General features: G+C 36.6%; 2 protein-coding genes across 2 annotated transcripts in view; one reads left to right on the forward strand and one right to left on the reverse strand.

Annotated features, from left to right (window-relative positions):
* The window catches only part of LOC107096310 (myosin-2-like), a 3784-nt gene extending 1467 nt beyond the window's left edge, over positions 1 to 2317 (reverse strand). The window contains exons 1-2 of the mRNA XM_015392911.1: positions 1894 to 2317; positions 1373 to 1427 (exon numbers count right to left, since the gene is read on the reverse strand). Coding sequence (XP_015248397.1) covers positions 1373 to 1427; positions 1894 to 2190 — 352 coding nt within the window. The 5' untranslated portion in view covers positions 2191 to 2317. The remainder of the gene's footprint in view (positions 1 to 1372; positions 1428 to 1893) is intronic.
* A 1743-nt stretch (positions 2318 to 4060) lies between these two features.
* LOC107096309 (FK506-binding protein 4-like) lies at positions 4061 to 6646 on the forward strand. Its single transcript, XM_015392909.1, has 4 exons — positions 4061 to 4383; positions 5279 to 5333; positions 5449 to 5563; positions 5653 to 6646. Exons 1-4 carry the CDS (start codon positions 4090 to 4092, stop codon positions 5822 to 5824), a joined length of 636 nt encoding a protein of 211 aa, XP_015248395.1. The 5' UTR covers positions 4061 to 4089; the 3' UTR covers positions 5825 to 6646.
* The last annotated feature ends 4452 nt before the right edge of the window (positions 6647 to 11098 follow it).

Consider the following 11098-nt stretch of genomic DNA (forward strand, 5'->3'; position numbering starts at 1 on the left):
TCAAAAAATGAAAGGGAACAATCAAATAACGCATCCTAGATCTGAATGAGTATTCTTATTGAATAGTTCGTTCTATACAAACTTGAATGTGCTGACAACGAAATGACACAAAAATCATTAATGGAAATCAAATTTATTAACAAATGGATGCCTGGGTTTGGAGTCACACACAAAATAAAAGTGTCAACATAAACCACAGGCTAATCCTGTAATGTCTTTAAAACAGGTTAAAATGAGGTTCAGTATTGTGTGTGGCCTCCACGTGCCTGTATGACCTTCCTACAAAGCTTGGGGATGCTCCTGATGAGGTGGCAGATGGTCTCCTGTGGGAACTTCTCCTTAGCCCTGTACTAAAGCATCCGACTAACGCATCCGCCAACTCCTGGTTAGTCTATGGTGCAATGTGATGTTGGTAGATGGATCGAGACAGGATCCCAGATGTGCTTAATTGGATTTAGGTCTGGGGAACGGGCGGCCCAGTCCATAGCTTCAATGCCTTCATCTAGCAGGAACTGCTGACACACTCCTTGCACAGGGGTGGAGTTAGTGGTCCTGCTGTTTAGTTGTTGCCCTCCTACAGCCTCTTCCATGTCTTCTGGTGTACTGGTCAGTCTCATGGTAGTGCCTCCAGCCTCTACGCTGACAGACACAACAAACCTTCGTGCCACAGCTCGCATTAATGTACCATCACGGATGAATTGCAATACATGAGAGACACTGGTGTGGGTTATAGAATCCGACTTATGCCACCATGACTGTTAATTCAAAAGCGACCAAAACATCAGCCAGAAACCATAGGTACTAAGAAGTGGTTTGATGTCCCCACCTGCAGAACCACTCCTTTGTTGAGTGTTTCTTTCTAATTGCCAATCATTTTCACCAGCTGTCTATTTGATTTGCAGACCAGCATGGAAAATTGATTATCAATGAGTGTTGCTTCTTAACTGTTTGATTTCACAGAAATTTGTTTTAATTGACGTGTTTTTTTTTTTACTTGTTCCCTTTATTTTCTGGAGCAGAGTAATATATACATTGAACTGGTTGAGCAGTTGGTCTTTATCACTAATTATGTGGAAGACTTCCAAATGACTGCAGAAACAAACTCTTCTCCATAAAACCTAAATCTAATTTGTACAAGAGCAAGAATTCTGCATTAGTCCTCTTTATCTATAGTGACTAATTAATGCTGTGTTTTATGTTGTCGGTTTTAGATTAATACACTAAGTTTGAAATGGCAAAGGGCATTCTACACAATGGTATCACTACTGCCACCTTCTGGTTTAGAAGAGAGCTGCTTGTAGCAAATAAGGTTGTGGGAACAAACAATCCCACCTGTGCCTTCCCTCTAGATCAGCCCCTGCACCTCACTTACTTTTGAGCTTATTTATGGAATCTTCCAGCTCATTCTTCTTCTGTTCAGCTTTTCCCTAGCAATTTAAGAAAGCAAAAGCATTAGTTAGCAATGGAAATGAGAGTAGACACATGCAGTAGAATACATATGAAAAAAAACCCATAAATATGTATGTTAATCAAACGGAATAATGATGCTCAGAACCTAAAAAGACATCATATACAGTGTCTTATACTGGAATATGCTGACTTCCTAATTAGTTTTTGTTGGCCTTATGAGGTTTTATCCAAAATGAGTGGGCACTTTCGTGAGCTCTTTGCTCTATAAGCTATAGGAAAATATTTTTTACTCCAAGTAAAATTCTCCAGAAATCATTTAAGCTGATTCCCCTTGCAAAAATCTTCTTTTTCATTAGGTATTTCACTTAAATGCGCCCGGATATAGCTTATAGCTGGGTGTTATTTTAATTAAGTCGAGGTAACTTCATAATACTGTCTTATTTGCTTTAAACCTGAGTGTTTTCCTTTATGTGCGCGTCTTACCTTCTCTGCGTTGCAGGTCTCCAGACCTTTCTCTGCCTGCTTTACCGCCGCCTCTTTCTCAGTCTTCTCCTTCTTCAGCTCCTCCAGCTTCTGGTTGGTGGTTTCCACGGAGGACTTGAGCTCCAAGATTTTAGATTTCAGCTCCATGATGGAGTCCTCTCTTCTCTTGACTTCCACGGTGCTCTCCACCATGCGGGCCTTCAGGTTGCGGAGACTCAGCTCCTGGCGCAGAGTCTGGAAAATCATCGCTGCCATCACCGCAATGCTGACGGCTACAAAAAAAATCAGCAGCTTCATCTCCGCTTATTTATATTTTTTCCCCCTCAATTGATGCTTAATGTTTGCATGAAGGAAGTGCGTCTGTTGAACCGAATAGCGCAGATAGTCACTGGTTCATCCCTGGATGAATGTCGCCTGTTCCTCCCCAGTAAAGCGCTGGGAACACCGGTTCTACCTGTGGAACAAACTGGGCGTGTCGATCCACCTGCTTCCTGGGTACCTGCTCTCATTGTTTCGCACAGACATCAGATAACCCAGCATATATTTACTTTCCAGCGAATGAAATCTTTCATAAAAGAAGCTGATAAAAAACAAAACAAAAGAAAAACATTAGTGTGTGCCTGCTACTTATTTATGCTTTCCTACAACTTTATTTAAAACATCACAGCGATTTTAAATAAAGAAAAATAAGGGAAATAACTTACATTTATATTTCAGAATGTTTTGTGAGGGTTTGTTGCACTGATGGTATATACTTAAACAAACTTCCAGAAAACTGTAAAAATGCGGAAAGCCTGAGTTCCTTCAAATGAAGACTAAAAACACATTTGTTTAGGATTACCTTCGACTGTTCTAATTAAAAATTTCAACTGAAAAATCATTAGTTCATTTTTTTAATTTTCTTTAGTCCAACTGCTTTTAATGTTCTTTCTTGTATCTGCATTTTTTTTTTCTTATACTTGCCCTGATTCTGTTTTACTTCCCTATATTTTAATCATGTAAAGCACTTTGCATTGTCTTTGTACTGAATTGTGCTATACAAATACATTTTCCTTGCCTTGCCTTGCCTTAAAATAGGAGCTTAAAGTCTCAAATCTAAGAAGAAAAAAGAAAAAGAAAATCAAAGCTTATTAATAAAACTTTGACTGCTATTATTTTTGCTTTGGATGGCTAAAAGTGGTTATTTAATTAGAAGATTAAGAGCTGAAGTGGTGCACCCTCAAAGATCTTCCTGTAAGATGTGCTATTGGCTGAATTGATCAATTAATAGGCCTGATACACTAAATGCACTTTTTCATTGGACACTTAAATAATGTATATTATTTATAACAATGACATAGCAACATCATTATTTTTGGTGACTATCACTATTAACTGCATTTTCTCTTTTTTTATGCCTTCTTTGTTTGAGCCACAAATAGGTCAGTACCCTCTTCATTTGGGAATATGTTCATGCATCAAAGTATATAATCCATGCTTTTTTTCCACATTTTCTCATCACATATATCAGGCATTTACTCTGACATGTAATATTTTATATGTTCCGTTCTCGGTATGTGTTTCTCAGGGATACATTGTTAATGATGCACACTCTAGTTAATCAGTTACCTTGTTATGTAAGATTCAGAGCAGTTGTGAAGCTATTTTATGGGTTTAAATAATACTTGTATTGTTTTAAATGGAAGTTGCCTCATAGGAAATGAAGTGCACTTTAATCTCAGTCAATCTAGATATGTACTAGAAAATAATTAAGAGTATAAAGGTAAAATATATTTACTCCTGATAAGCTTTTAAGACAACCTCAATCAAAAACTCAGAAGTTTTTCATTCAAACTGGAAAAACACGTTTTGAGGTGTTACCAGGGTATGGTAACAGGTGCAGCAACCTGTTCCTCTTTTAGAAACGATTCAGGAAGGGGGCGTGTCTTCTTGTCCAAACAGCATCAATCCCAATGTTGAGCAAAAAAGAAAACTAAGGTGAGTCAGCTACAGGTGAGTGATCGATTGGCTTCAGTTTGCCAGCGATGCGCAAAGAGGAGGCGCAAACGGTGACGCGGAGCTTTTCTCTTTAAGCTGAGGATTTCTCATGGCGGATGAGGAGTAAATAACCTGGAGAAAGAACAATTAACACTCTGAACTTCAAGGGAACTTAATTTCACACACACACAAAAAAAAACAGGAAGGTGTTTATTCAGGATGAAAATCGCGTTTGTGCTTCCTCTCACTTTGCTGGCGTCTGTGGTTTTGGTGGGATACATCAAGATACGCAAAAAGGAGCACGAGAAGGAGGAGAAGCGCAACCGGTTCCAGGATATCAAACTGCGGGTGACCAGCGATGTTCTCCAGGAGTACGAGAACGAGAAGGTGGAGACTAGGAATGAGCTGGACAAGCTGCAGAAAGAGCTGAAGGCGCTGGAGGAAGAAGTGAATGTTCTCAAGACCAAAACAGAGAAGTCGACGGGGGATTTAAACGGTTGCGATGGCTCCAAGGTGACTAGTTGGTTGAAAAAAATCTGTGTAAATCACTTAAAACATAGACTACATCTAATGCATCCAATTAAAACACACAGATCGGCTATTTTATTGAAAGTTCATCTAAATATTTTGATACAACTTTATCATTATATTAACATAAAGCAGTTTTGCATCATTTGTTCTTCTATATCTAATTAAAATTCGGGTATGGATTTATTTTGTTTTTCTCTATCACTTTCTTCCCCTTTCCACTCCCAAAATACATCATCAGCCCTCAGTTGAAGCAAGCAACCTGTTGCTTTGAGGGTTGCAGCATCTAATCTATATATATTTGCCCAATAATGGGGAAAAAATAAATAATTTGTCAAATTTATTCCACATTATGTGTAATTATGAAATTAATATTTTTCTCTGTAAATATTATAATTTGCAAAATGAACAGGGTGGTGTGAAAAAAGGCATACTTACCCTTATTAGAGAAAAATGGAAGGCGACTACACTAAATCTGTGTATTTTGATCAAAAAATGTATAAGTGCCTCTCATACCTTTTTGAATGGAGGAATAATTTATAGTAATAATAATTTTTCTCTTGATATTAATTCTGTAGGATCCATTTTTTAACCTAAAAACTGGAACACATTGTATCGTGTTAAGGAATGTCAAATGACTTGTTCATTCAGCACTAACCAGAAAAACAAGATGGACTTCTTGCTAGGTGGACAATTGCTAGGGGTTAGGAAGTTCACTCTTCTATATTATCATAGAGTCAAGGCAGCTCCTACTTCCAAGAGCAAATCAGTGGTTTTCCCAACATATACCAAGTGCCTGAATATAAATTTCTATAAATATCTATGCAAAGTCGAATGGAATCAACATTTTTTTTTTTGGCATCTGTTTGTTCATTGACAGAAATCTGGTGCAGATCAAGTGGCAGCGCAGGAGACAAACCTGAACAACCTGAAGGGTAAGCGCACTTCAAATGTTAGCAATGGGGTTATGCTTGTTTTTGTTGTAACACCAACAGTAACCCTAACTTATTAGCAATACATTTAAATCTCCTATTGATATACCATTCACAGCTGAAAAGGAGAAGGAGAAGACTGAGTGGAATGCAGAAATAGATCGACTGAAAAAGCAGCTGTCCGAAAAAAGCCAAGTCTGTAACTTCTTGAAAGAACAACCAGACCCCATAAAGTAAAGTTATCATTTTACTTTTATTACATTTGCAGAATAAGATCACAATGATGTGTTGTTTTAAAGATAGTTTCGCCTTTTCTTTAAAGGACTATGTGCGGCATTAAAGACGAGCCAAAGGCAGAGGCTCCAAAACCAGAAGAGAAAAAGGAAGAGCCCCCCAAACAACAGGAGCAAAAAGCAGAGGCTCCAAAACCAGAAGAGAAAAAGGAAGAGCCCCCCAAACAAGAGGAGCAAAAAGCAGAGGCTCCCAAACAATAACTAAAAAAGGAGAAACTCTTTCAAAAGAGCAAATAACATATCCCACTGTAGAACAAGAAGACATAAGGACAGATGCACTGAAATATACATATTCACTACCAGCATTTTTTGCACTAAATCTCAGGGTCATGTAGTTGTGTAGATATGTCATCAGGTACACCAGTGTCCTTGTTTCATTTTGGGTGGGATAAAATGTTTCCGTTGACATTAAGCATATCCAAGTAAACAGAATAAATGTGGGTGTCGGTCTCTCCACATTATTGTAAACTGACCTTTTAAAGTTGTAGCTTTAAAATTATTACTGCAGCAGCCCAGCAAGTGGTCAGTGAATTCAACCAACTAAAGCAACATAATTGCAACTGAATCCATCAATGGTGTAACGTAGATACAGACACCAAGTCCAAAGAAAATCCTGTATATCTAGGAAAATGCTTTGTTCCTGCAGGTCTGAGATAAAGACCAATTCTCCATTCACTAACATCCCAACTGCCAAATGTCCCAGTTTCTTCAAAAGTGTCATCGTAATTTTAATTGCCATGTATGTCAAAACAATAAATGTTACATGTAGTGGAGGTAGGTCCTAGTACTGCTTAGAATTACTCTAGATCCTTTATCATTAATTAAATAAAAAAAATAAAAACGTGGTGTAGGGTTTTTGTTTTGGCACATATTTCATTTTGTGAATCTAGTTTTTTGTATGTGTTTTTTTTTTTCTTAACATGAAACACTTTCCTTAGGAATTTTGCTGTAAGCATGAGACAAACTGATGTTGCACAGCTGAAAATGCATAAATTATTTTAACCGTAAGTTTAGTTTTGTATTGCTGAAGGAAATGGGTCCATTTACTCTTTTTATAAAAATAAAAAAAAAATCTTTAAATTGTGTTATGCTTTTTATATTAAATTGCCAGAGGACTTGACCAAAGCACTTTACACTGCATTCAGTCATTCACTCACACACTGAGGGTAACAAACTACATTGTAGCTACAGTTGCCCTGGGACTTAATGACAGGAAAAAATGTTCCCCCCAGTCCCCCCAACCACCATCAGTTGCCTACAATGCCGGTGAGGTGTTTTGGCCAAGAACACAGTGATACTAAAAGCTGGAGCAGGGCTTGAACCAACAACTCTCTGGTTAAAGGGTAAACTCCTCATCTGACGCCATTGTCACTCCTACTATATGAAGCCTTTTTAAGTTAACGTCCTTGAAAATAACCATAGAATTTAGCATTCATTGGTGGTTATCAGTCCTGTAGAATGGCTTCAGATTATACCTCCTACTTCCCAGTAATATTCCTAACCCTAAGGTAGTTCCTTTTTCGCCACAAAATTGATAAATCTATTCATGTGTGAGCCGAAAATAATTTCTGTAGTTCTAAAATAAACCAGAAAAATCTCATATCCTGTTAATTGAGTTGTTTTTAATCGCCACATTAAATCTGTGTGACTGAAATGTAAAATTTTAAATGTAAAACTGAAACATGTATTTGTTTGTTTTTTTTTTTAAATAGGTACACTTTAAATAAAATAGATCAAAACTATAAAGTAGGTAAATAAATCTTACGGTTTAAGACTCAGCCAAAGTAGCTGTTATCAATGATAAATTGCATATTATCAGCCGTAGGAAATTTAGCTTCTCAGGTCTGAAATTTAAGAAGGCCATGCATCATACACGTCTTTCAACATTTTATTCTCTCTCTCTTGTTGAAGACACTGAAAACTCCAAAAATAAAGAATATAAAAACATTTCAGTTGCACGTTAACAAAAATAAATGTCTCTAATCACACAGATTTAAAAGAAAATTGGTTAAACTAGATTAAACAGGGGATGGATCCTATATGCTAAATTATCAACATGAAACATTAAAATCAACAAAAGTGACTGTGTGTGCCTTTTAAACCAGAACAGAATAATCTTTTTCTCTTGAGTGGAGAAGTAACGTTGCTGCAGTGCTGGCATGTGTCTCTGCAGCCATATTGGATTACCAATAATTCAGTTCAAATTCACTAACTGAACTAGTCATGTGACCTTTATTCACATACAACTCAAAAACAGTAAATGAACTTTACTAAATGAATTAAAAGAATTATTTATAAATTATAGAATGAACCTAACCAAAGACAAATTTTTTAACTCTTAACTATCACCTGGATACCTACAAAAAACCTATTAGAAGGTAGAGGAGGAACACCCTGAAGCCATTCTATGGGACTGGTGCCATATGACTGCAGTTTTATTTTCTGTAATGCTGTTTTCACACTCACCAATGCTCCTAACTGATATCAAGTTCAGTTAAATAAGTCTTTGTAATGCTGCAAATCGGATAAGGTCTTGAATGTACAGTATGTGATGGATTTTGAGGTGAAATGGTAGTGCTCATAAACATAATTTTCTGAATATGAAAGTTACATGTTCATTCTATGTTAATCAATACGGATACTTCTTTAATAAGAACCTCCTCAAAAGGAAATGCAAAGTTTGCTTTTAAAACCAAAGGTGCCCAACAGACCTTGTGAATTATTATTTTTTTGTATCCAAAAAACTCTGACAAAAATCTCCAGACTAAATTAGGAAATAAACCAACATGATTGGCTCTAAGGATAGCCGACACAGAGGACACTCCAAATTTACTGAACAAAATCTGCTCCCACCAGGTTAGCTCTGGGGAGCATGTTACCATGGTAACAGAAACTGAGGTTGAATAAACTCTTAATTGGAAAACTCAGAGTTTCCCTGATATCAGGTTTAATTTTTCAGTAAACCTGCTTTTTGAAAGAGACCCCTGGCGTTTCATGTGCAGCTGAAGGTCATTTCCCTTTTAGACAATTGGTATGTGTAAACATAGCAACCATACCAAGGGATTTTATTTTTAATCAGGAGCAACTCTATAACATCTCAAAAGCTAAATGATACTTCAAGTGCTTCTGCAAGTCACAGTTGAGTTTAGTGCAAAAGATGTAAATCAGGAGCAAGGAGAATAAGGTGAGCAATGTAACATCTTTAGAAATCAAGTTACATGCAGAATAACTCAAATCCCCAGCAAGGACCCATACAGAGTATGGGGAATGGAATATTATGTGTTTTACTGTAACGTGGCTGCAGGCTCACACAACAGCTTCAGTTTTATTCACACCTCGTTATTCAATCATCTTTTCAAGCTTGTTGTTGCTGTTATCTTACTACTTTTGGTTTAGTTAACAAATACAAAGTAATTTGAGGAGATATGTGTTTAATTATACATGTATCAACATCTAAAAATGAATAAAAAGAATAAACGTATCTTTCCTTACAATAACCTGAAACTAGAATGATGATTAGCCATGTTTTTGAAAACAATACTGTGTAACTTTTATCCACTAAGGGTGCCAGACCTTTAACTTCAAGGTTTCCCTCCCATGAATACAACCGACCTTACTGAACTGTTGCAAAATTAAAAAACTCCTTCTTTCACTTTTGAAATTTGATAGCAGACTGCTTTGGACAAGCAGAAAAAGTGATACTTGTAAAGACAAGGCCACACCCTTCAGCCCGCTTGAATCCTACATCCAGAGCTCAACATATGCCTGATGAAATCGTCATATCTGTTTTATTGCCTAGCAAAACCTCTTTGCCTATTCGGCTCTCATTAGCTTATTCTGTTCTCAAGTGGCGATCTGGGTCACATGACCTATTCAGTAACGGTTATGTAAGGTGTAACCTGAAAAATAATTTATTATATCTCAAACCCAAGCTTATACTTGGGTTAAAAGTTAAAGTTTTGTCCCAAAGAGAACTCTTGCATTGCATCGTAATGTTTTTAAAATAGCAATGTTGTTAGAATATTTAACCTTGACAAGACAAATCATTTAATTCTATGTCATATAAAACCAACAGTCTGAATAGAAAATAGAATCACAGTAATATTTAAAAGATAAAAGCTAGTTGCTGTTTGAAATGGTCTGACAAGCTGGTCTGTAGTTACCACCTTATTTGGTTACCTGGACATAATTACAGGGAAATGACTTCTTTATCACCTGAGGGTTTAGAAACACGTTGGTTAGTTCCCAACTGTTACAGAGACATTCTCTGAATATTTTTTTTTTGTGCATGAAAGAAAGATGCAGTTCTTCAAGTTTATCAACAAATTTGCATGAAAGAAAGACGCAGTTCTTTAAGTTTATCAACACATTTGCATACAGGTCAGTCCTCCCAGGGAGGAATCCATTATACCTGAAATGAACTTTGAGTTTACTATAGAGATATTCAGGTATAACCACACAGTGCACTGCAGTCAAGGTGTGTTTAATGAGTGGTTGTGAAATACCTGTTAAACCTGAATCTTGGTCGTGCAGGTAATGATTAATGTGTGTTCACAACCAAAGAAAGCAGAGAAAGCTATTCTCCAAATGTGACACACAGAGGCACACAGAAGTGCAGATAAAAGCTGATTTGTTTTTCTATTTGCTTGATATTTGACTTCATGTAAATTCAGACGACAAGCAGAGAAACACAAATTGCTACCAGAGAGAGAAAATGAACAATGTAGAAGATCTGTTTAGTTTTCAGCACTCCACAGTTTCTCAGCAGAGTCACCTTTCCACTTCTGCCTTGCAGGTTTATGTCGTGCATTTTATTGTTGGTCTTTGGTTTCGGGTAGGGGGGTCAATTTTGGCTTCAGATGTGTATTTTCCTCTCTGTTACATAATTCCTTTGCCTTCAGTTCTGAAAAAAAAGATATGTATTGAATAATCACCATTAACCTTGCCTCCCTCTCTCTTTCTCTTTGACTCTGCCTCAGGCGGTGTGTGTGCTGCTGAGTATGTTTAACAGAGAGAGGGGGGGTAATAGATACAGGGACAGGATTCCTGGCCAATCATATGACTGAAAATGTTTGTCGCTCCTGATGATCTTTACATTTCCTGTTTAAGGTCCGGCTCATCTTTTGCACAGACCGATCCTACAATATCATTATCTCTGCCTGAGTGTTAGCTTTGAATAAGTGGATAAAACCTTGCCTTTTGAGTGTATCTGTTTGTGTGATCATACATTTTAGTTTTGTTTTTTGTGGTTGCTTTCTTCTTATATTAATTAATAACTGAGTTCAATGACCTATAAAAAGCCCTATAAAAGTCCTATAAAAATAAAGATCTTTGATGATAACAAAAGAATGTTGGTGATAACAAAATCCTTTAGAAAGAATTTTGTTATCACGAACAGAAGAAATAAAAATGACTGCATTATGTTATATATATATATATATATATATATATATATATATATATATATATATATAT

The sequence above is a fragment of the Cyprinodon variegatus genome, unplaced genomic scaffold (assembly GCF_000732505.1).
Source record: "Cyprinodon variegatus isolate N-32 unplaced genomic scaffold, C_variegatus-1.0 Scaffold613, whole genome shotgun sequence".
In the NCBI taxonomy this organism is placed as follows: Eukaryota; Metazoa; Chordata; class Actinopteri; order Cyprinodontiformes; family Cyprinodontidae; genus Cyprinodon; species Cyprinodon variegatus.

What these genes read in the sequence shown, in the direction of transcription:
- LOC107096309 (XM_015392909.1), top strand. Translation starts at nt 4,090, where the DNA reads ATGAAAATCGCGTTTGTGCTTCCTCTCACTTTGCTGGCGTCTGTGGTT. An exon ending in ACGGTTGCGATGGCTCCAAG is followed by an intron (nt 4,384 to 5,278) that starts GTGACTAGTTGG and finishes GTTCATTGACAG; the next exon opens with AAATCTGGTGCAGATCAAGT. An exon ending in AAACCTGAACAACCTGAAGG is followed by an intron (nt 5,334 to 5,448) that starts GTAAGCGCACTT and finishes TACCATTCACAG; the next exon opens with CTGAAAAGGAGAAGGAGAAG.